The 26,483-nt window shown below is 41.1% G+C and overlaps 1 protein-coding gene across 1 annotated transcript in view; it reads left to right on the top strand.

Annotated features, from left to right (window-relative positions):
* The window catches only part of pdzrn4 (PDZ domain containing ring finger 4), a 37,064-nt gene extending 20,138 nt beyond the window's left edge, over window positions 1–16,926 (top strand). The window contains exons 2-9 of the mRNA XM_039791123.1: window positions 2,820–3,091; window positions 3,930–4,032; window positions 9,410–9,508; window positions 11,699–11,761; window positions 13,943–14,044; window positions 14,252–14,368; window positions 15,081–16,145; window positions 16,248–16,926. Coding sequence (XP_039647057.1) covers window positions 2,820–3,091; window positions 3,930–4,032; window positions 9,410–9,508; window positions 11,699–11,761; window positions 13,943–14,044; window positions 14,252–14,368; window positions 15,081–16,145; window positions 16,248–16,820 — 2,394 coding nt within the window. The 3' untranslated portion in view covers window positions 16,821–16,926. The remainder of the gene's footprint in view (window positions 1–2,819; window positions 3,092–3,929; window positions 4,033–9,409; window positions 9,509–11,698; window positions 11,762–13,942; window positions 14,045–14,251; window positions 14,369–15,080; window positions 16,146–16,247) is intronic.
* Window positions 16,927–26,483: the final 9,557 nt, after the last annotated feature.

Below are 26,483 nucleotides of genomic sequence, written 5' to 3'. Positions count from 1 at the left end.
TAGTAAATTCAGTTTATATGATGTACAAAATGTGTGTTGTGCACAAACGCACAAACGCACACACACACACACACACACACACACGCACACACACACACACGCATAAAACCTGCGCGTTCTGAGCCATTATCCCCGGTCTTTGTCACATATGCTGGCTATTAATCAGCCACCAGTTAGCTCATCAACAGACACATTGAATAGAGGAACAGCAGGTAAACACACAGGCAGGCGTACCCGCACAATCACTTCCTACTTTCCAGGGCATTCCCTCTGATTGGAGATTAATGTGTCCATCTGGACCTCATTACACCTAAAAAATGTTGTGGAACTTTCTCTAAACTTTTTCTGAGATTAAAATTCAAACAGGAAGATAAAATGCAGTTAATGTGTGGAGGAGAACTTTTATGTGTCAAACACACAAGTAAGGTCACAGTTTGCATCCAACATAAGTTAATTGCCATTATAGTTGCAGATGGCGATAGGATATGGACTGATGGGCACTTAAAGCCATTGGAACACTTTACATATCCAATGCAAGGTTTAGCAGGCCTATACCAACATCAAAAATGAAACATATAAACATGTTGTCCAATTTGCTGCTGCTAAGCCCTTCCACCAGGCTAAAATATACAATTCCAATGAAGTTGGGATGTTGTGTAAAATGTAAATAAAAACAGAATACAATGACTTGCAAATCCTTTTGAACCTATATTCAATTGAATACACTACAAAGACAAGATATTTAATGTTCAAACTGATAAACTTTATTGTTTTTTGCATATAATCACTCATATAATCACACATTTGATGCCTTCAACACGTTCCAAAAAAGCTGGGACAGGGGCATGTTTATCACCTTTCCTTTTAACAACACTCAATAAGCGTTTGGGATCATTGTATTCTGTTTTTATTTACGTTTTACAGAACGTCCCAACTTCATTGGAATTGGGGTTTGTATAAGAGACATTTCTGAATGTAGCCCTTCATCTTTCTCATTTGTTCTCCCAATAATGATGCTGACATTAGGCATATGCTTCCACATTTTAAGCCCTTGACAAACACTCGGACACTCTCAGACATCCGAAATCAATGCAAACAATCAATTTCAGGAAGTGACAGGCTGAAAATGAACTTCACAGCCTTGGCATACAGAGGTTAAACTAATTGGGTTACACTTAAATGCAAAGGTGTGTGTTATCACGTTGACAGCTGTCAGTGTGACATCTCTTCCCGACTGAATCCCTTGTGGCTCAACCTTTTCTGATCTCGCAAATGAAGTAGGCGCTGCTTGCTAAAACTGATTTTCCCAATGGAGTACGGTCTACCCCACTGCTTTGCTGCTCCTTTGCTTAAATCAGTATTATTATTAGTCTACGTCAAATGGGCTTAATGGTAGGAATGCAGTGTAAATAATGCATTTGAGTTAGATTGATTGGAAGAAGAATATTGGTGAAAAAAAAGAACAAGATAAAATGAGCTCATTAAAGAGTTTTTCTCTGCTGCACTCTAGTATATTATACAGTCTGTGTAAATTTGGCAGCAGCCAAAAGGTTAGAGAAGCGCATTTGTGAGTAGCTGGTCAGCAGTTAACATGTCTGAACCTTCTGGCAAAGTGTACTGTGTAGGTAAAAACATGGAAGAATATGCAATGTGCTCCCTCCATCAAGAATTACTGCCAAAGCGCCCTTTATAAAAGCACTTAACTTTCAATCACTTTACTGGAACCTATCCAGCACCTAACTAAGGAGATGTGTAAAGGTACTATGAAGCTCCCAGGTGTGAATGTGAAACAGGTTGTTGCTGAAGAGAGTATGCATGCCTGTCAGATCGTCCTTGTATAAATGAGGGTTAAAAAAAATGCTGTGATCTTTAATGAGGCAAGGTATCCTTTCACTTTCTACTGACTAGTCCAGGGCTGCCAACTTTTCAAAAAACCCCAGTGAGATTTGGTGGGGCCAACCAAAATTTTGCCACGTACAAAGCCAAAAAAAATAAATAAATAAATATATATATATATATATATACACACACACACACACACACACCAGTGGTTCTCCCAAAGACCAAACCTCATTAGGTTAGGCAGTGAGGGAAATTCATTCTATAATCAAGGCCTTTCCCCACCACAAGGTCCAGCAGAAAATAGACTGAAAAATACCAACAGCAAGACAAAAGACACATCATGGCTCATTTTGTGCATGTGTTGTATCACAGCCTTTCTTAAACTTTTTCTGTGCCAAGGCCCAGTAATGTTTGGCCCTCATCCTCTGTGCCCCACTTACGTATTTGGTCATTTTATGAAAGCAGGTGTTGTGTTGAAAGCATTAAACACTGAATTTGTATTCATCTATTTCTACCCTTTTCTACATCAATTTATGCTGGAAACATGAAGCCGGGGAAATTCGGGGGGAAATGCGCCTGGGATGGCTTGTAAAGTAGCATCGCAAATGTGAGAACATTTAGAAAATTCCACAGACAGGGAGTGCTCTTGAACCCCTCACCGTCTCAGAAAGCATAACAAGTCGATCACGAGTGGCTCAACAGGTAGATCTATAAATAAACTCATCTTTCAGGCATTTGACCGTCCGGGTTGACACTTCAGCATGAGAAATCGTGGGTGTGGCGTGTGAGCATGTGAAACCAATCAAATGCGTGTGTCTCACGGCCAATGCGTGAGAGTTGAGAGAGAGTCACTTCTTTTAAGAGGCAGTATATACTGTAATTGTTGTCACTGACAATATAATTCAGATATCTTTTTTACGCTAACATGCAATATGAAGGACAGGGTGTCCTAATGTTTTGGTCTCCTCATCCCCCAGGTGAACGGGCGCAACTTCTCCAAGGTCGACCATGAGGAGGCAGTGGTGGAGGCCATCAGGCGAGACCCCATCGTTGTCCAGGTTCTCCGGCGAACCCCCACCAGATCCACGGACGCTGTTGGACATAACTACAGCGGCACGCAACAGGACGTGTCTGTGGTGGATGTTTGCACGCAAACTGACATTACCTTCGAGCACATCATGGCACTGGCGAAGCTTCGGCCTGCTACTCCGCCCGTCCCCGACATCTGTCCCTTTCTTTTGTCCGACAGGTGGGGCAAACACTTCCTATACAGATGTAGCCATTGCAAGAAGTTTTCCATCTACTGAAACACTGAGATGACATGGATAGGTTGAAAATGTTTACCTCATGTTTTGTAAACTGGAACAAGGATACATTTTCCATCCCAAATAAACCTGAAGCTTCCCTGAGGCTTCTCCGTTGTTCTCTGTTATTTCATGGTAGTAATTAAGTAGTTGTATCATAGTGTGGAAACCTCTAGCAAAGCTAAGTACTTTGTCCCTGTGATATCATTATGTGGAGCCAACCCCGCATGCAATAATTGCTTCTGTGTGCTACATCCATTTTCTTTAATGGAAGCTTTTGCTGGGCGATTAAAAGCCAATGGGCTGATAGAGCGGGCATTCTGGCGCAACGTCCATTCTGTGGCTATTTATAGGGCTTTGCTGGGCAGGAGATGAAATCAATTTGTCCTATAAAACTACAAATCTGCCGGTCTGGGTCAATGATTATGGAGAGGCAGTTATCACAGAACAATTTACAAGAGGTCATGACTTTTATATGGCGATTGGTTGATGTTTGCATTGCTTGTTAAGAGTTTTGTTCCAACATGAGACAACTACTTTTATGTGAGGGTTCTGCTATGTTACACGATAAAGATCAGAATATTTTATGGGTTTTTTTTGTTTTATTTTCTCAAAGAGGCCATTTAAAACATGCATCTAATAAAACTAACATCAATCTCACACTGCCAAAGACATTCAATAATTTATCGGCCTCATTTCGAATTAGTGATAACAACCCCGAGGACACATACATATGGGAACATCAATGGTCTTTAACTATCTCTTCTTCTTTTTTCTCTCTAGTTGTCATTCCATCCACACCATGGAGCATGAGTTTTATGAATGTCCAGAGTACCTGTCCAATATCCCAGCAGAGGTGGAGAGGACTGAAGAATATGAGTATGAGGTACGGTTTTGCATCTTCCTGCTGTATTAGTGTACTTTAAAGTACTGACACAGTACAACATGTTTTTTTGCCTTTCAGTCAATATGTCCACAACTTTGGTCCAGAACAAGATAACTTGATTGGTATAAATTGTCATGGTCCACATAGGATAAATATCCCCTATTTTCCTTTCATCTCTCTACTGTTGGCTATCCAATAATGAAGAAAAAAAACAGAAATATCAAAACATAATGGGCAAGTTGCAAAGGGAATTTACCAACAACACGTATGCTCCCCAGAGGATGAACCCTTTCAATTTTGGACAATTCATTATCCTTCCTTTGCTGCTGTTATTTAACCATATTTTGATGGGTGCGGAAAAGGATGTAATAAATTGATAGTGATATACGTACAGTGTATTCAGTTTTCCAATGAAAAATTGAATGGTGATAATGCTGTATCAGACTCTTATGAAGTCCCAGGATGTGCACAGCACAATACTTACTAATATAAATGCATGTTGGGCATTGCTGTGGCTTCAGATTTCTAAGCTATTCCAACTAGACTGAATGCAGCTGGACAAGAGGCCACTGTTGTGTCAGTAATACACAACCTCAGGAGACAATCCAAGGTCAGCCCTGGCGTGTGATGATCACAAGTCCCAACAATACAAGAAAATTGTCTGACCCTTGTGAAAGCTGCATCTACGCTTTAGAATGTTCTGCGTAGCATAGCAAAGACCCTGGGTTTAGTCCGAAAGAACATTCTTTATATAATCGTACCAAAAGAAAATCCCTGTCTGAAAGGCCTCCCTGTTGAATTACCATTGGGTTTCATTCACAGGCTGTTAGTTTCCTTTTCATCATGCATTGTCCTTCAGAAATATTTGTGTCCCCTCTTTAGAAAGCCATTTTAAGCTTAATAAAAATTGTGAATGTTTTGTGGTAAAAAGCAAGCACTCACTGTTCGTTTAGGTGACCAATGTTACAGAATGTAAAGACCTTGCACTGATTAATGAATTTGATTATGTTCAGTTGTGGCTGGTGGATTATCATTTAATGAGTCTTATCTTCTGCATTTCCAAACTTTGGTCTGGTGTTTTTTAACCTTTATTTATCCAGGTAAATCGATTGAGAACAATTTCTCATTTGCAACGATGACCTGTCACATTCACGCAGTTACACATTCATACAGTACAACCACAGTCTGATCTGCTGGCCACTGAGCAGCTCCACTGGAGCGGTCGGGGTTAAGGGCCTTGCTCAAGGGCACTTCAGTGGTGGTAATGAGGGAGGGACAAGCGCTGCTCTTTTACTTTCCCACCCAGATTTATCCTGCCGGTCTGAACCAGCGACCTCCCGGTCCCAAGCTAGCTTCCTTAACCCCTGAGGCCACCACTGCCCCTTTGTGATTCTTTACAAATCAATATTATTAGCAGCTGCATTTCTTTTATTAGTATAGTTTAGCATGTGTTTATTACACACATATCGTACGTAGATATATTTAAGATGAGACAGTTTCATGCTAGAGGTTCTTTGACACTGCCCTTAGGCACAACACTTCTTTGAGCTAATGTCAGCATGCTAACATGCTCACAATGGCAATGCTAACATGCTGATGTTAAACAGATAACTTAAGCCTGTTCATCGTCATTACTTTAGCATGTAAGCATGCTAACATTTGCTAATTGCCAAACTACTACTGCATAATAAAATACTTCTCCATACAGTCTACCCACAATTATCTCCATTGTAACTGATGCATCATGCCACTAAGATGGTGGACCTCAAGGTCATGCTTGGTGACAGTGATGGGCTGATGTTTGCTACTGTCAGTGGTTCACCTGCTTTATTAGGTCCTTCCTGGTTCAGTGAACTGCATTGTGGGTCATTAGGATTACTCTGCTGCCAGCTGTGGCCTTACCTTATCTACGGTGTGTGTCAGGGGTGGGATGGGGGGTGGAGGGCTTGTGTGTGGTAATAGCAGTAGTATCAGAACAAAGTCAGCTTTACAACACATACACACACACACACACACACACTCAAGCCCCCACCCGCCAGATGTAGACACATCAAATCAGCCGTCCTCACTTACCTCTGTCCATCCATGTGTATCTAACTGAAACATGAATGGCTTTCCTCTTGGATGGAACAGAATAGGGCTGCCGTTCCCAGGAACGTTACTTCTGACAGGTTTAGCTTCACTTCCAACTGATTGTCCACATGGGTACTCCTGCTGTCATAATACTACTGCTACTTCTAGCCAAATCTACCAAACTACAATATTGCCAAGTAGCAGACGGTAGATGTAGATAATGAGTCTCAGAGCTAACCGTTTTATATATATTGATTGTTAGGGAGGAAAAATAAAGTTGACAGTGGAATAGCAAGCCATTCCTATTCCAATATCCAGACTAAAAATATTGTCATGGATATCTGAGTTAATCATGTTCTCAACAGTTGCAAGCCCTTTTGGATATTTATATCTACTTCCCAGGCAAAGTAATGTGGAATAATAGCAGATTTTAATGAATGCTCTGTTTGATTATCAGGTTACACAGTGCTGTTAATGAAGCGGCAGCAGACTGCCAAAAAGCAGCCAGTTAGCTGTTTGCCAAATTAATCAAATTAAACCATGTCTTATTATGGATTGTCAACGGGTGCCAAACATCAAAGACTGTTTTTTTTAATCCTCAAAAATAAAAAATTATTGGTATGCAAGGGGTGCTACAAGAATAAAGTCTTTTTTGAGCTTTGTCAGTGCAAGGAAAAAAAGGGGATAAAAGAAAAAAAAGACGTGGTACAAATCTTTATAAATCATAAATGAAGAATGGTCAACACCAATGCAGCACAGGCCAAGATATCCAGGCTTTCACTCTCTAGTATGGGCCAAGCACCAAAACCGTTGGATGCTACAATTACCATGATGCAACTAGATACTATCTTTATCACTGCATGATAAATGCCTTCATCTTTAAACATCCACACCCCCATTTCGTAACGCAGGTTTACAGTTAAAAATCTATCTTTAATCTTCAATCAATCAATCAATCAATCAATCAATCAATCAATCAATCAATCAGTCTTTAACCCAGGAAAGATAACCCTGATGACATTATTGGTGTTATGTTATACCACCCTGCCAGCAAAATGGTTTATTGAGTTTGTCAGTCGCCATGCAAATAGGTTTGCATAGACCAAGTACCACATAAACAGAGGAGAAAATCTGAAAAGGCACAGCAGCACAGTATCATTGGGAAACCTCTTATTTTCCTGGCGGACTAAATTATCATCACTTCACTGTAAAGACTGTCACTATAAAATAGTGGCAGCTGAAAGGATGTCATCATTTGCAATGTGGAAACAATGAGCCAATGAACATTAGGCACAGCAGTCATTTCTTTTGAATGCAACATGAAGTAACTATGCATATTAGACTGAAATGTTACAAACAGATGTTTAATGTGGCTCTAAAAGACAGCATGCCACTCTTATCACGTCTCCATTTCTTATATACGTTAGTAACATGTGGTAAATGCAATCTCTCCCGTTTAAAATTAGGAAACCACATATTGTAAATTAAGACGATAAATCTCATCAATTGTCACAATGCATTGTAAGCGACATGAAATTAGTTTTGACATCACCGCTGTGCCATAATTTAAACTCCACTGTGGCACATATTAGTATCCAATCATCACTAATAGAGCCTCTCTACAGTTTAAGCACCCATGGCTCAACGCATCTTCACTAGTAGGCTTCACACAACGATAACGGACTCCAGTAATCCAGCGTACCACCCAATGTGCACTGATATAAAGGCGCTAGCGCTGTCTGATCCCACTGTACGTAGCTGTTATTTCACTGTCAGGGTTTGTACAAATCAGCCAGTGTACTAAACTGGTGATGAGTGTGGGTAGTCCAGACCAGCGTATAGTGTAAGAATATTATAAACTCCTAACACACTTCAACCTTTGAAGGTCAGGGCTGTCTGCACAGGGGGTTAAATGCCACAGAAATTAATTACTTCCCCTGTCAATCTCTCCTATCGTGGTTTCCCATGTCAGAAAAAGGGGGCTGGGACTTAATTCTTGCCCACAACCTTCATCCTCCATTTTACCCCACTCCCCTCTTTTCACAACTTCACAGCGCTGAAATGAATTTGGCAGCAAGGGGTTAATACAGATTACCCCCTAAGTTATCTTTATGTGATTACTTTTATACACAGCAGAAATCAAAAGGAGCCAGTAGCGAGGCAGTCTAAATTTAGAGACATTTCCTGTGGGACGGACCAGCCAGTGAAATATCATCACTATAGCCATCAAAGACCTGCCCCTGTATGTTGCCACATGCTGGGTCTAGTTTGATACTGGCAGGCTTTCATTTCATTGATGTACAGGACGCATGCTGGGGCTATGTTTGTGTGTGTGTTTGTGTTTGTGTGTGTGTGTGTGTGTGTGTGTGTGTGTGTGTGTGTGTGTGTGTGTGTGTGTGTGTGTGTGTGTGTGTGCGTGCGTGTGTGTACAGGTGTGTGTGTACAGGTGTGTGTGTAATTTCTGTTAGGAGTTGGTGGAGCACAAAGAAGAGCTAAAAAGAAAGTCAAGCGCAATCATCATTCTAAATGAATTCTAATTATGCTCCGTGCCTGCTGGATGTGTAAATAGACAACTGTTTGCTGACATGTCAGCCGTGCTAATATGTCAGTGTTGTGTTTACAGCTTGTTGCGCTGCCCCCCAAGTGGCCAAAAAATCAATTCATGCAGGTTAAAAGCCAGAACATTAAAGATACGAGTCACAAATAAGCTAATCTGTTTAAAAGAAATAAAGAGAAATTGCAGCAATCAAGAACCTGTTATATTGCAACAATGCAACAAAAATGATGTCCAAGAGGAACGTTTATTTTAAATGTATCATGTTAAACGTTTATTCGAATGCACCAGTGCTCTAATTGGTTATGTTGGGGGTAAGGCATGTACAGTAGTTGTTATTGTTATGAGGAAACAGTCCTCATAAGCATATAACTATGAATGGGTGTGTGTTGTATAAAAGAGAGAGAGGTAGGCATTTAAGGTTGCCTGGAAATTGTACATCAGTAGAAAATGAACATAGATCACCTTTGCCTAAAGCAATCTCACTACTTATGACTACAGAACAACAAAACACTTCCAAAGTGATTAGTGACAGTGATGTAGAGCATAAAAATCAAGTTGGACCTCATCTCCCATGGGTGGTATCGTTTCAGCTGCTCTGTATAACAGATGGGTAAACTCTGTGTTTGAAATGATATGGTTTTGGAATGCATCAGATCCCTTGGGAAAAACAGGTGCACTCATAACAGGTGCACCATGGGAAAACATTTCTGGTTTAAATCATTATTGGTTTGTTTGTGTGTGACACAGGAGGTGGAGCTGTGCAGACAGAACAGCCAGGAGAAGCTTGGCTTGACGCTGTGCTACAGGACCGACGATGAGGAGGACACCAGCATCTATGTCAGCCAGGTAGGGCCAGATGTTCCCGTTATTTGGTCCTCCTACACTGACACTTAAGGTGAAGAAATAGTTACCACATAAAACATCTTTTTAGCATTTAATGGTAATTGATTTTCCAATCACACAATTACTGATTACTGATAATCTGTCTGATGGAGACAGGGCTGCATGTTCGTTAAATCAAACTCAGGGTCCCATGATCAGTTTCTTTGGAGCAGGAAGTTATAAAAAAGATGGCATGAAATCCCATTTGAATTTCCATCTTTACTTTCGAAATAAGGGAGCAAGTCGAACTGAATGAGGGAGGAAGGAGAGAAACGTGTTTTGCAGTCAAATACAGTATCAACTCTGAATGACCCCCACGTGGCCAAAGAGGAAGTCAGGTTTGAAATGTGAATCACGTCCTGCCGTTCTCATTCCTCCTCTTTCGTTTAAATTTAAGGTTTTAATTAGCTCTGAGTGACAACAGTCTCTTTCCCCACACACAGTGTGTCAAATGACACATTTACTGTACCCACTCTCAAAACCAAACACACTAAATAAAGAGAGGGCATATTACAGAGATCCTTCTTTTTTTTAAATGAAAACAAATTATTGCACTTTCCGAGACAAACTTGAACTAATGAGGGAATTATGAGGGCTTTAAGCACTACAAACTGAAAAAGGAAAAATGTTAACTGCAGGTGCAGTTTCAATCCCATTATGAACAAAAAAGGTAAGAACTGAAAAGTAAGAGCTGTTATGAGGAGTAGAATGCTGTAATTAAGGATATAAATGGCAGAATAGTATATTTAGCTCATTTCAGTCTTTATAGAATTACATCTATCTATAAAAAGGCAGAAGTCTCTGTTGTTCCGTCGCTGCGGCAGTGCTCCAGAAGTCCATCCTGCATGCGCAGCACACTGGCATATGGTAGTAAACGTGGAGGCCAGTGTGAACTATTGTTATACTATTGCTATACGTTCAGGGTGACAAAGACAGTCACAAAAGTAAATACGTGAAATTAGCCCTCCGGGCTAATGCATGCTAACTACTGTAGCAGAGGGATAATAAAACTAAAACTAGGAGGCTCGGTAATCTGAACCAGCGTGAGCCAAGACGGCCAGCACACTTATATTAACTCCTATATTAACAACTGCAGTGCATAACGGGTAGATGCTAGATTGCACCCGACATACGTGTTGACCTCAATACAGCATACTGCGTAAACATCAACACCAGTTAACAGACGTTACTGCTGTGTTTATATTTATTATACACTCTTGGTTGCCAAGTCAAGTAAGTTAGATTAGTCTACAGTTGCATATTAAGTGCTTTAGGGGCCTTCTGTAAGTTATTTTGGGGTGCATTGGTTCTGGAGAAAGCTGCAAGCAGCAATACAGGAGGCCAAGCAATCGGCCTGTTCCGAACAGGCACATTTTGAACAGGCGCTGCACTAGTGTATATAAATCTGTGAACCCTGCCAGGTATTTCTCTGGTTTTCACCTGTTCTTCTTGAACCAGACGGAGAATCTGAATGTTAATACAAAACCCGCTGAACCTCAACAGATTGTGAAAGCAGTCTCCCACCGACAGAACGCATCTATTTTTGTATGTTTGATAAAAGGATAAAAATGTTAATTCCCCTCATTAAAATGTATGTATGGATAAAATCGCTGCGACATTGGGAAGTGTGTGATTCCTTACTCTATTTCCACATGTAGCTATCGCTCTTGATCTTCAATGCAAGTGTATGAAATGGCTATTGAGAGCTTGTAGTGTTGTTGCATATCCACTGGGATGCATTTTGAAAAATACGAGATGTGAATTCCTTCAACAAAAATAGAATCATGTATTTGCCATAAACACTTTTTTTTCTCTTTTAGTTGGGTTTTTCCATTTATAACTCATATACTCTTTAATATGTCAAGGACTTGCATGTACCTCAGTCAGTGTCAGTCACAAGCTACTAAACTCAGGTTGAAGCACAAATGTCTGTGCCAAGAACCTGTGAAATGCAACATGTATCATATGAAAAATACGAGGTTGTCAGCGAGAAAATAAGCATCTTCACTTTATGGAAAAGAACTGACTTTTTCCCTGACAGCGAAGATGAGAGAGCAGTGGTTAGAGAGCGGTACATCAGTGGGTTTTTTGTGGAGAAAACAGAGAAACACAATGGCCGGCTGTCAGCATTGATTTTCATGTTCTTTTATGCAGGTGGAGCCGAACAGCATAGCAGCAAGAGATGGACGCATCAAGGAAGGAGATCGAATTCTACAGGTGCTTATTTTCTACACAGAGACCAAAGTATATTCACACTAGGTTATGTTATGAACTCACATGTAGAGGTTTGACCCTCAATATTTTTCACATCACTGGCAGAAGGTTATCTTTGATGTTTTCTATCGTATTTACAAAAAACAAAACAAAAAATCCCCTATTTCCTGTTTCTTTTTTCTATGTTGAACAAACGTGCCTTGGTAGCTCTTCCAAGCCGCTTGAAAGACTTAAGACTTCTTTTTAGAGGATAGCTAAGCAGCTGGTGTCTCCGGTCCAGGCGAGCATATGTATATTTAATCACCTCGTTTTACCAGGGAAATTAAAGCCCTTAGTCGCAGTTATACTAGACACTACATCATCTCTATCACTCCTCTCTGTCTCAGTCTTACTCTTTCTCATTATGTGAAAACACCTAGTAGTTCCCTCTAAACACATACTGCTAAAATTTTGCAACCTTGTATACGAACAGTTTTTTCTACTTTTGGATTTTATCTGTATCCAGTCTACTGCAGATACAAAACAGTTTTAGTGCCCATTGTTTCACCACTTGAATACAGGATTAACAAAGTGTCAAGCGTTGCACTCTTGACTCCAGACTTACCAATTAGTGGCACCAGGTGTGTCTAGCTAAGGTGAACGGTCCCTCGTTAAGACTTAATGAGAAGTTGTCTATTTCTTGTAAAGCCTTTGCACAGAACAGTATGTGAATACAACTTTTGCCCTTAATACTATTATGTGAGCCATGGCTGTGATATTTATGAAATTCAGCCCATATTTCTTTCTGTTTGTGCATATTTGTGTGTGTGTGTATATGCAAATACACACTTGTATGCCTGACCTCACCCAACTAGTTGATGAAGTCATTGAAAACACCTTCTATCTCTGACTGCCCTCCTTCTGATTGACTGTTGCCCTTACCCTGAGAGTCTATTTGAGCCTCCAGTGCCGTGCTGTCTGTAAGTTGTGCTGTTGTGCTGACAGCTTACAGACCTCTTTGCATCTGAAGAGTCTCTCAGTTCTTTGTTAGTGCACTGGCACTTTTCCTGCATGACACGGCCATTTTAACACAGAGTCGTGTGGTTTTGTTTGTATGGGGGGGACAATATGCACTGACAAACTAGACATATCTCTAATATCAACGTACTCCTCACGTACCGTACACACTTACAATGCATTTTTTTCAAATAAGAAAATGCACACAATGCCAAGTTTTTTATTTACATAACAATGGCATGTTTGGCACTATATTATTTCAAATCGTTATGCATGCATGCAAAATGTGTGTTGTCCCTAAAAAGATAAATAGAAAATTACAAAACGTTTAAAGCGTAAACTAAGACGAAGTGCATTAAAATAAATTGTTGAACTTGATCATGCAGTAAAGCACAAACTGGATCATCCTCTAGTACAGCAATTATGTTTTACTCTGAGCAATGGCATTCACACAAATGAGAAATTTCTTATGTTTGTTAGTTTATGTAAATTAATCTATTGACTGTTATTGAAAACAACATATGTAAAGCATGATGGATAAAAAAACATCTCTCCATATATATTGTACGTATCACTCTGATTACCTCCATTCTCTTTCTGTAGCGTTTCTGTAGTAACACTACAGTAATAGTAGTAGTGTGAATAATTGTGGGTAGCAGGGCCTGCTGTACTGCTGGCCCTATTATCTTCTTCTGACAGCCCCATTACTCTAGTGAGGGAAAAGATGAACGGCACCTGTCAGAGAACAGTTAATTGTGTGTCTGGATGTGTGCTGAGAGCAGACTCTCTTGTGAGGTCGAACTACGCACTCGCAATTTACTCCCCTTACCGCATGTGCAGTCTACCCATGCCTTTTCTAGGGATTGTGTGGAGTGGAAGAAGTGTTGGGAGAAAGGAGGAAAGACAGATGGAGAGATCTGAGAAAAAAAGGTGTGAGACTAAAGGAGGGAGAAAGATGTGCAGAAAGAAGGAGAGAGAGAAAAAGGTGTCAGTATGTGATTAGTCAAGGTGTGTCTTGGAAGAACAATGGTTAGTTGTATTACATCCATCTTTTCCATTCATGTCAGTTAAATGGATGATGATGATGATGATGATAAAATTACAGGTCCTTTCTTGGGTGTGTGGTTGGGACTTTCTACAAGTTCCCTCTTCTTAACATGACCATTTATACTTGTCTTTGATGTACAGATAAATGGCTGTGAAGTGCAAGACAGAGAGAAAGCTGTTGCCTTGTTGTCAAGTGAAGAAGCAAGGAGCATCATACTACTGGTGACAAGACCAGAAATCCAGGTAAATACTCACACACCAACACAGAATCCCCTGCCCTAACTTGAAAACCTATGTCATGTCAAAGACCTTCCTGCTAAGTGCATTTTGCTTTCATTCGAACTGTCAGCGTGATTGTCTGGAGTTCACACACACACACACACACACACACACACACACACACACACACACTCACAGAGACAGGATTCTGACAAGATGTTGTGATTTCAGCTGGAGGAGGAGGTATGGCTGGATGATGAGCAACAGGAGCTCGTGGATGAGCTGAAGATGGAGATCCTGGAGGAGAGGAGGAAGCAGAAGGAACATAAATTTGACAGGGGAGATGAGGTGAGAGCGTTAACTGAGAGAAGTGCATCAACACAGGAGACAAAAAATGTCCAATTAAAGAGGCAGAAGTGTCAGGGAAAGTGGGAGGAGAGGTTACATGGTAGGATGGAAGGACAGACTAAATACTGTAAAAGAAGGTGTGGAGGGAGGAAGGATAGCAAGAGCACAGGATTCCAACCCCAACACAAGAACGTTGCTATTGGACAATTCTACAAAACCCTGGATTAAATTCAATGACAATCTTTTTAAAGTTTCTTACAATATCTGCGCATGGCAACATGTTGGTTAGGGAAATATCATGGATATGGTTAGGTTAGTAAAGGTTGAGCAAACAAAGCACCTGGTTATGGTTATGGAAAGATCATGGTTATGGTAAATGAAAGGGCAAGCTTTAACTGCAGGTCTATGACGGGATGCAAACGCTGGTCTCCAGCATTAAAATCAGACTTGCTAAACACACATCAACCACCTTAACTTTCAGCCTCTCTACATGTAGGGCATACTGCTTCCTGCAATGGCACTGAACATTGGCATTGGACACAAATCCTAAGGTGCAGAATTGTCATATATGGACATAATTCCTAGGGATACTTGGCTGATCATTCTCCCTTCACAATGCACTGTGTAACACAATCCTGAACTTAAACACACACAAGGTCTTGCAAGTGAATGAAATTGACCTTGAAGAGGATTAATTGTCTTTTTACACCAGCATCTAGGTGAAGAAGACATAACAACAGACACAGCCACCTGTTCCTCCAACAATCAAGACAAAGACAGTGGGTTTGGACGCAGTACAGACAGTCCAGAGCACCAACCACTGCTGGCTAGACTCCACAGGAGGACCCCAGCCCACTGCCTGAGGGAGCGATGGCGGGCAGAGCATCCACACACAAGACGGGGGACTGTAGTGCCACAGAACACCCAGAGTCCAAGGACATTGTCCAAAGGCCAAGGCCATGAAGGGGTAGTCAGTATTCACAATGGTGGAGGCGGGATCCTAGGTTTAGAGAATCGCTTTGAGCAACTCCTTGAGCTCAAGTGTCAAATCCGGAATGGAGGCGAGTGTGGGGTGTACTCAATTCGACACAGTATAGAGTGTAGTCTCACTGAGCATGGAGTGGATGAAGATGGCGTAGATGGTGTTGGAGGAGAAAATGGAGTGGAGCAGGAGTTGAGGATGCTAAATGAGGAACTGCGCAGCATTGAGCTTGAGTGCCAGAGCATCATGCAGGCGCACCAGCTCCGCCAGGCACACCAGCTGGACCCCTCACAACCCGCGTCCTGCTCGCCAGGACGGAGCCCCAAAAACGAACACAAGCGACATGGCAGGTTAGCCGACATCCACGAGTACCCGGAGCGGTCAGACATCGACAGGATCCGAGAGAAGGACAGCTCCAGTGCCTACAACACGGCGGAGAGTGCAAGGTCGACACCACTAGGTATGGAAAGATCTCCTGATCATTCTCTGCAGAGACACATCAGCATCACCAACCAGAAAAACCTCAGACTGGCTTCCTCCACACCATCCAGCCCCATCCATATCCCCAAGCCCCAGGGTACACCTAGTCATAGCAGACCAGCAGACCCAGGCTCTGTTATCTCCAGCAGCCCAGACCAGAGCAACCCTTCCCGGTCCGAATCAGACCCTGCCCTGCCTGCAGACGATGAGAGGTGTAAGAAGAAAGGGAGGACCAGAGATTCTAGGAGGGGGCTTCCATATGGTTCTTATCAGACAACCCCCTATCAAGGCCAGGGAGGATCCAGGCAACTGCAGGTAGGTGTATCAAGAAGAGACGTGTCAACCTAATGCTGATACGCCTTTGAGTGAGGCACCTCTGAAGACAGTTCTGTGCTAACAATGTTCTCTGTGTTGCAGAGCTACATGCAGCTGCTACAACAGCACTCATCCCTGGAGTATTCCCAGAGCCAGCTGAGTCTGCTCAGTGTCTGTCGAGATCCTGTGCACCGGAACGGACGCCCTGGGGAACCCCGTTTAGAGTGGAAGGTCAAGGTTAGGGCTGACGGCACACGCTACGTTGCCCGGAGGCCTGCTCGTGACCGCATCCTGAGGGAGCGGGCACTAAGGATCAGAGAGGAGAGGAGCGGAGGCATGACCACAGATGACGACGCTATGAGCGAGATGAAGATGGGCCGCTACTGGAGCAAAGAGGAGAGGAAGCAGCACTTGGCGCGAGCCAGGGAGCAAAGGAAGAGGAGGGAATTCATGCAAAAGAGCCGCCTCGAGTGTCTAAAGGAGGGGCCAGCCAGTGGAGCTGAGGGCAGGAAAGAGATCAATATCTTGGAGCTCAGTCACAAAAAGATGATGAAGAAACGAAACAAAAAGATCCTGGATAACTGGATGACCATCCAGGAGCTGATGAGCCATGGGGCTAGAGTCCCGGAGGGCTCCAAAGTACATAACGCCTTCCTATCTGTCACAACTGTTTAGCGGACCCATACAATACTGAACACTTTAAGATCCGGTAGCCTGCATTTCAGGAACTACTGCTAAATGTAAAAAAAAAAAAAGTCTGTTTGTAAAATTCAAATAAAAATGCCACTGCTGAGGACTTCTGTAGTATTGCTAAGACAACTTTGTAACTATCACTTTACGAATGTTTGAATAGTTCTTTAACTCTTTCATTACAAGACCTCAGCCATTCAAAACCTTTCACTGTTTTTAGACTGGATTTTTGGCAATGCACTGGCTTCTGATAGCAGATGGTAGCATATTGGTTCAAACTGATTCACAGAAAGAAAGTGAAGGACCAACACAATAACTTCAAGTACACTATGTATTGTCTCTCCATACTCCATATTATTGGGTTTCATTGCATATGAAGCGACTTCACTTGCCTCGTTAAAGGTGGCATTTTTTATAATTGGGAAAATACAATATTTTTCACACTTTGTAAACTCAGTAACATTTTGTAACGATTTTTTTAAACTGAATGTCAATGTACTGTAAACATTTTTATTGTAATTTCTTATTTATGTTTCTATCACCAAACCATCATGGTCAGAGTTGAAACTATTTGAGTGTACTGTGGCCCGCATTGTATGCCAGACCTGAGAAATGACAAACTTAGAGAAAACTTTCATCGGAAGATTTGAAAGCACTAAAAATATAATTATGCTATCACAAAAGCTCATATTATTCATGAGCTGGGAGGGCTTTTTGAAACACTTTTACCTCACTTGACAGTCAAAGCTCTGATCTATCGAGTGGTTGAATACCTGGTTAATTCAATTGTTGACTTAATTAAGCCATGAGTCAATCCCAAACCCTTACTATAAACCATGAATGTGTGAATTATGTTTTAAATGTTAAATAGATTCATATTTATATTGTTTATTGTTATTTCTATTTATTGTAAATTAATTTGTATGGTCTGTCTGATAAATGTTTCACATTAAGTGGCTACCCTTGAAAGACAAGTCAATAATATGTATAATATTGCAGCCTTTCAACTCAAACCTGCTGCTTTTCACTGTAAAGTTCATTGAAGAGGCCTTTCAGTTCAGTATTTGTTCATTGTGATATTTGTAATAAAACAATATTGATTAAAAAAAAGATTTAAAAATATTGAACACTTGTCTTTTGTCATGTCAATATAAATCTTTACAATCAAGATTTTTAGCCTCACAAGCAGCATGGCTCGGCGTGGCAATGGTCATTTGTTCCATCACTTTGATCCATTAAGTTTGGTGCCATGTTCTCCTCAGGAGAAATTGCCATACGTTTAGTGATTTCCTGACTTTTCCTTAACCATCATCATCAGGTCAAACTTTGCATGTTCATGTTAGCATTTAGCCCCTGCACCACTGTGTCTAGGTACAGCCTAACGGAGCCTGTAGAATCTTGTCCTCTATGCATTGAGCCTTTTCAGTGCCAAGGACACATTTTCTGTGGAAATGCAAAAACTTACCTGAAAAAACCATAGCAGCCATATCATGTTTCTGCTGTCCTCCCCTCTGGTGTCAAACACACAAAGTTTTCAGTGATTCACTTTGAATGTGTCAGCATGCATTATGCATGCTGGGGCCAGCAGTTTACATGTTTTGGATTTGAGAGGCACAAAAGCAACACTTGCATCTCTCTGCTGCTCTATAAAAAATGTGGTCTTTGCAAAGAAAATGTATTGTCAGAGAACATAGTTGATCCTGCGTGCGTGCGTGCGTGCGTGCGTGCGTGCGTGCGTGCGTGTGTCTGTGGTGTCAGGCAAGAAAAACTTGAGCGGAGGCTGTCAAGTCATTAATCTAAGATACATAATGCAGGAACATCTACGTAAGTGCTGCCACTGATCAATACTGTGCAATCACTACACTCTAAAAATACGGAGTGATTTGAAGAAATGTTAATTGTTAATTGAACACATGGGAGAATTAAATGGGACTGCAATGATTGCTGCACCTGGAAAAATTACCCAACCTGCCTCCTGGCTGTACCAAACCAAGCCTCCTGCTCTCCATATTCACACTCACAGGAAGTCACAAAGCATTTTGATATTTTGTGGCTTGATGGCACACAGAGTAATTTACCCTGTCGCTACAGTTTACAGTATTCATGTATTCATACTGGGATGACTGACTGACAGTGTGTATGGGGGGTAGGATACGGGTGCAGAGAGGGTGGGTGGGTGGGTGTGCATGTGTGTCTGTGGGTGGGTGTGCATGTGTGTGTGTGTGTGTGGGAGGGGGGGTTCCGTCCATTTAGCGATAGGAGGCATCAAAGCTTAACTATACTCCCATTTCAAAGCATTAAGGAGACACTGGTGAAGTCTCCTCATCCCCTGTCAATCTGCTGTGTCTGTCCACAGCCCAGTGAGCTGCAGAATTAATGAGCGACATCAGACTGGCATCCCCATCGCTAGGGCTTTTATGCATAATATTAAATCAGGTAAGCACTGCACCCCCGTTTCTCACAGCTAACCATCTCCCTGAAATAATGTGCAACCTCTGACAGAAGTGGCACAGGAACTGAGGGGAAAAAAATGGTTGCAGTCAACCTAGTATTATAAATGATTAATCCCAATGTGCATAGCAAAGATAATTTAATGTTGAACCGTTACAGTGGTATGGTGTGGAGGCCTACGCTGAAATAGGCTTGCATTTCCATACATGTATGAAGCACAATGGCATGACCAAATACATAGCTTAATGCTAAGGCATTGAGGCTTAGGTTGCATGCAAGCTTCTCGCGTCAATACATGATATCAAAAGAGAATATCATATTAATTCAGGTGAAAATGGAATAAGCTTTTTTCTATTATTATTTTGTTTGGCTTTTCTGCCTTTCATGGACAGGACAGCTAGGTGAGAAAGGGGAGAGAGAGGGGGAAGACATGCAGGAAATCGTCACAGGTTGGACTCAAACCCTGGATGCCTGCGTCGAGGCATAAACCTCTGTATATATGCGCCTGCTCTACCAACTGAGCCAACCCAGCCACGGAATAAGCTTTTTCAAAGGAGCACTGCCTTTGCTTCGGTGTTTTATAACTGTGACATAAGCACAGAAAGCCCAGTCTTATTTCTCCAAAAAGAAAAATAGGAATAGTTTGATATTTTTGGTGTGCTTGTGGTGGTATTGATCTTCTCACCTAACTCACGGCAAGAAAATGAATAAGTGTATGTCCCAAAATGTCAAACTGAGGATAATTTGAGGAAAAAACCCACCAACCCTTTTACACAAGAACAAAACAAACAGCCTTAGTAAAAAACTGAGTAAAAGAGCAAAACAAAATACTAAATATTATATAGGCCTATAAAAAAGTGGTTTAGTCAGGTAATGTTCATTAAGAAATAAAAAAGTGCAAAGGTTCTGCAACTGTAATTAGTGTTTGTGAAAGAGTTAGGTTGGTGTTTGTTGGAAACTTTACAGCTGTTTATTCACATTATCAACATATATCAACATATTTGTGTTTCACATAAACACAAATATGTAAAATCCATACATCCTGACTCCTTTTCAACCAGTCTTCTCGTCTGGATCTGTCTCATTCAAATTCCAACAGCTGAGCGGCCTAGTGCTGCACAGTAGCACAGATGAAAAAGTGCGGTATCCTGGCTCTCTTTAATCTAACGATACCTTTGAAGCAGACGCGAACGAGCAGGACTAGAAACAAAGTCAGGTGTTCTTTACTGAGACGCCGGTTTAGACGACGTGCCAGGATGTGTGTGTGTGTGTGTGTGTGTGTGTGTCCTTGAGTGTGATTATACAGTGGGCCATTATAAAAAAAAGAAAAACAACTTGGGAAATTCTCATACTCATCCATTTTAAGAGAAAAGAAGCATGCCTGTGGCTTAATCAATTAAGCATTTTGACGTGTCTAGATAGATGAGACCTTAACAATCAATCTAAAAATACATTTAAGACTTTAAAAATTCCACCTCAACTGACCATTTACTATAAGCCCCGCTCCCATTAGCTACTGAGTCTATGCAGTTTACAATGTTTATGGTGGTAGATTTGCCACTTGAAATTTGTTGTAATTATGAACCAGTGGGTCACGGATTTCACACAGAGGTTTACAAAAGCAGGGTTGTCATTTTTAGCCGATGACCATCAATTTTGCTGGTTGAACTGGGCGCTGTTGAACAAAATCCGTACCCCGTTAAAAAATTAACAAAACGCCTATACTGACTGACACCGCATCCATTTTGTTAGCCAATGACAGTCTTTGGCCTTGGGAGTAATGCTGTTACTAGTTATCTGGGATACTAAAATCAGCAACTTACCTTAGAGCAGACAAACATATTCCTAATTTACAATAAACATTTATCAGATAATATATTCGTTACAATTTTGCTTGTGTTTTTGGTTTTAGAAAGGTGAAAAAATAATAATAAAACTCCCCAAACTCATAAGATACTGGGTATCTTTGTTGCTAGTGCCCAATGCACACCACTTCAACACTATCACTATGTAGTGTAGCAGTTAACAACCGATTTTAGTACTTCAATGATGCTCTTTTGCAGACTAGAAATTTAAGAGATGCTGGATAATTAATGAATAAAATAAATAAAATAAAAAATAATAAAAAAATAATCTTCTTTTTTTGCTTTAGGTAACTTCAAGAACATGATGTGGGTGGGATATTGCATGTAGGCTATTTCATGTATACATAATTTTTTAACTAACCAGATTGAATGTAGCCTACATGTGGGTAAGCATTAGCCACATGTACTTCCGCTCAATTTTCATTTTACTTTGGTACTATGTCTGGGTTTGCAGTATATTATTGGGTTTTCTCCGGTCAAATCTTTACGGTCCAATCAGCGAACAGAGGGAGTGGCTGAGAACGATGATGTTGAGGTTGTGCGCTAGTTTGAGTTGTAGTTCCGTAATGGCGGCGGAGAAAGATGCGAGCGAAGCCATTCGGTCCGTTGTGGCAACGCTGCCGAATATCCAAAAGTTAAAGCCCGAGCAAGAACAATCTTTGCTGAGTTGTGTTGGTAGCCATGATGTTGAGGCCCTCCTCCCCACGGGGTTCAGGAAAAGTTTAATTTTCCAGCTCGCTCCGTTAGCGGGGAATGAGTTGGCTAAGGTGAACGCTAGTGATGCAAAGCCAACGTCACGACCAAACGTTAGTGATTGGTTATGGCAGATCCAGATTGTTCTGGGCAGATCCAATAGTTTTGAACTTCAACAGAGTACCCGACTTCGTGGAAGTTAGTGTTAACTTCCATGAAGGCGGGTACTCTGTCTGACAAGTGTTTGTCAATGGAGCGTGGCCAGACTCTACATGAAATGTACAAGAGTCTGGTAGGACCAGGCTAGGTAAGCATGCCTGAGTGTGGAAATCTGCTAATTTTAATCCCACCATGTGGAAAAACCTCAGTGCTGAATGAGATGGCAATTCACTTCTTATTGCTCCAGTTAAGTTAGTGTTGAATGAACGACCTGCAGATCGATCAGTGTTGTTTGCTGGCCAACAACAGCCAACTCTGTCATACATTTTAATATGCAGCACAATCATGAGTTGTGTCTTACTACAGAATACATGACTGACTAGGGCAGGGTAATGACATGATAATTTTCCATTCATTAAACCTCTATTCACAGCCTCAATTATGCGCTAATGGCTCATTCAGACTTCTAATTAACTAAATGGATATTTTTCACTGTCTTTTCCTCATGAAGGACAACGAACTGTACTCCTGTGGATCTTCAGTCAGCCTCAAACACAGAACTTTCCCCACTATCTTTTTGTCGTAGCTGGTACAACTGAATTACTTAATACTAATACTTACACTACAAATCTAACCTCTTGAAACTTTTCTGCTCTTACTCACTTAGATGATATAGATTATATAAATTACCAGAACACTAGTCTAGTACTGCCGGAAATTCCGACGGATGTCTTTCATCTGGATGTCCATTACCTTCTGCTTTCATTGTGTTGGCATTTTAAACTCTGGTTGATTTGTGAGGACTATGGTTAACTGCTCCGCACGGCTAAAACAATCTTTGAACGTACACATGTTCCACCAAAACAAGTTCCTTCCCGAGGCTATTTTGCAGAAGCACCGTAACTGCCGTTGCTCCGTGCGGCGCTTAGCGCTGCCCAAGACAATTGTGATTGGTTTAAAGAAATGCCAATAAACCAGAGCATGTTTTTCTCCCATACCGGAATGCTGTGTGGACTCGACAGACCCTCCTCCGCAGTGCTGCGGAGGAAGTTCTGGCAATGCGAGACTACCAGAACACCAGAACATTCAGAAAAGATAACCTTTATTGCATATTGCATTAGGGTTGGGCTATATATAATTTGTAGATATTATATCAACATCAATAAATGAGGCTAGGTATCGTCTTAAATTCTGGATATCGTAATATCGTGATATGACACAAGTGTTGTCTTTTCCTGGTTTTATTATTTGCCTTTACCCACTTAGTCATTGTATTCACATTTGGTGATATTTTTGGCATTATTGGTGATTATTGGTGATTATTTATCAAAACTCTCATTGTGTTAAAGGTGCAATATGTAATATTGTATGTAATACTGGCAGCTAGCGGTTAAAATAGTTACTGCACTACCAATTCAAAATACTGGACAGTCGTTTCCCCCGCCCCCTCCTGCCCAGACTCGAAGTTCACGGGGGTTGCCAGGCTGAGACCGCAGCATTCACAACAATGTTGCTAGACGCTTTTCTCACATAGCCAGACATTACTTCACAGCACAGCAGAGTAGCTAACGTTAGATGCTAGTCTCACATAGCCAGACATTACTCCACAGCACAGCAGAGTAGCTAACGTTAGATGCTAGTCTCACATAGCCAGACATTACTCCACAGCACGCGGAGTCTTTATATATGTCAATGGCCGGAGTAGCTAACGTTAGATGCTGGCTATATTGACAGTCATAAAAGCCCGTGCTCACGCGGAGCTCTGTAACCAACTGACAGACACACTTTTTCGGCTTAAAATTACAGTATGAACCGCTAAAAACACAACAACCTCACCGTCCTCTCCACACGCCAGTCAGGCACACTTCCTCGGCTTAGAATTACAATACGAAACGCTAAAAATACCACTACCTTGCCGACGGAACACACTTCATTGGCTTAGAATTACGGCAACAATCACTAAACACACTGCAAACTCACAGTCCTCTCTTCCCGATTTACAGCCCCCCTCTCGTGGCTTAAAATAACTCACCGTTGTCGGCTCCAGCAACTGAACTACACGTTGTAAACAGCCATGGGCTGCTTGCCTGGTCCTCCCGGTAACGTTAGCAGTTAACAGGGTTAGCATGGCGGCGTTAGCCAGGACCAGTCGGGATCACTTTACTGGCTGTGTCTCAATTGTTTTTTTCGAGTAACCAACTCGGGTACTGTAGCTATATAATTCAATGTGAGTACACAAATGTTGAAATGACATAAAATGCCCGTCCCTAGTGGCTGTGATAAATTAGCCTGAAGCTATCCTTACCTGTTCAGGAGGAAATAAGCCAATTCTGCGTCCTTTTGGGATCTAAGCTGTCTCCATCTTTCAAATACATCTCCAAGAAAAAATACTGACATTAGCATTGTTGTCAGAAAAAATTGTATTTCAGTTTAACATGTTTCCTTAATATCTGATGAGGCATTGGTGTCATTTTTGGATTTATTACAGTACAAATATTACATATTGGACCTTTAATATTTTGAGAAAGCACCAAGAATTGATGAATTTGGTCAAAAATATCATGAAATTAGATTTTTTTTCTTCATATCGCCCAGCTTTATATTGTATGCAATGTTCAATGTCTTGCTCAAAGACTAATATAGCAGGAAAAGTGGTGATTGATACATCTGGGATCAACTCTATTACCCAGGTGTCTCTTTTGCCACTAGACCACCCCATTTCCACCGATTGTTAGTCAAGCAGAGAAACCAGTGTGTGGTTTCGGCAATTAAGTTGCTGTTGCTTTATTTTGCTGCTGCCACCACATACCACGGCAGATAAAGATATAGAATGAAAGCTCACGCAGAGCTGTAGCAGCAACAGTAAGGGTGGCTCAACTCATGTATGATTAGCGATATCAAATATTCAGAGGACCAGTCCCAATGCAGATTTAACACTTGAGATAATTGGAACAGAATTCATACAGAGGAGATGGGGTGGCAGGAAACAAAGAGGCTGTAAGTGCTCATCTGTGGGATGGGAAGAAGATGGCATATGAATGAGAGGAGCCAATGGCTTTCTAGGATGTTCTAAGTGAGACACAGGTGTGTGTTTTAAAAAATATTGTTCATGATTCCCATTAATTCCACCTGAAAGATTGTCAGGTTGATGAATCTATTAAAATCTGAATGAAACCCTTTAATAATTAACTGGAATAACTGAAAAAGAAATGTGTTTACATTGTAAGAGATTTGTTCCAAATGCTCCATGATGTGATCTAAATAAAATGTACCTTCTACAAATTTTGATTTCATTTCTTGCTTTTTATTATCTTTTGGAACCACCATTACAAGACAGATATATGATGTGTGTCTTTTTCAAGTAGATTTTTTTCTGTCTTAGCAGTGACAATATTGATTGGTTGCAGCTGGTTTCATAATCCAGCTGATCTGACACCTGGTTTATCCTGAGAGACAAATGCATTCTGTATCAGTCTCTCCTGTGTGGTGAAAGCTTTGATTAGCCATTGATGTGCTCAACTATTGATCTTGCTGACTACTCCTTATCTTTATCAGTTATTCCTGGTTTACTGCAGGCACCCTGGTGGGCTCAGTGGTTTAGAGTGTTGTGCTGGGAATACCATCTCTGCCCTGATCGGAGGATTCAAAGCTCTGTAGAGCAGAGCAAAATACGTGGGAAAAAACAGCTTTTTCCACCATTCTATTTATTTTCAAAATGTTCTATTTTAAAAGGCTACATTGGCTCTGTTATGCAACAGTAAAAGAATGAAGTATCTAAAATATATCAAGAATCCTGTCTGTTTTGTCGACCAAAGACTATCCATTCACTTTACTTTAAATAATAATGCCGGCACACATTTTCTTTTTTTCTCAAAGCATTAATGCTGTATATTTTCAGTCTTTTTTTACTGCTTTTGTTTCATGTTTCTCACATGATTTTAAGATGTCATGGAAAAACTGCAATAAACATGCTGTTTAACATGATGTATTACATAAGTCGAGACAGCAGGATGTCTTTGACAAGCTGTTTTTAATGGATTTGTTAACACAATGGGAGCCTTTCATCTCCAGGATTTAGGCAACAAACATGGCTTTAGACTGTGGCAGTAGGTTTGAGAATTTCATGGCCATAAAGGCAGGGGGGAAATAAAAATTATCAGGTACCATGATTTTGATCAGTTAGATCCTGACACCTGCAACATTGACTACGTTTCTATGCACATAATATTCCGTTTTTCGCCCTTATTCCAAAAAAGACGATATTCTGACTAAGCTGTTTACATGGCTAATGAAAGTGAATATTCCACTAATATTCCCATTTACATGTTGCCGTGGAAAATACGATGTTTTCCAGCAGTGGTGGACTTGTTGGACCGTGCGAACACAGCAACCCTCTTTCATTCCTTCAACCAGCTTCTTGAAAAGGTCAGCATAGCGATGTTTACGCATATCCAGAAACCTGTTAAAATCCAAAGTGGCT

The sequence above is a fragment of the Perca fluviatilis genome, chromosome 23, assembly GCF_010015445.1.
Source record: "Perca fluviatilis chromosome 23, GENO_Pfluv_1.0, whole genome shotgun sequence".
Lineage (NCBI taxonomy): Eukaryota > Metazoa > Chordata > Actinopteri > Perciformes > Percidae > Perca > Perca fluviatilis.
This window is presented reverse-complemented; position numbering and strand designations above follow the sequence as displayed.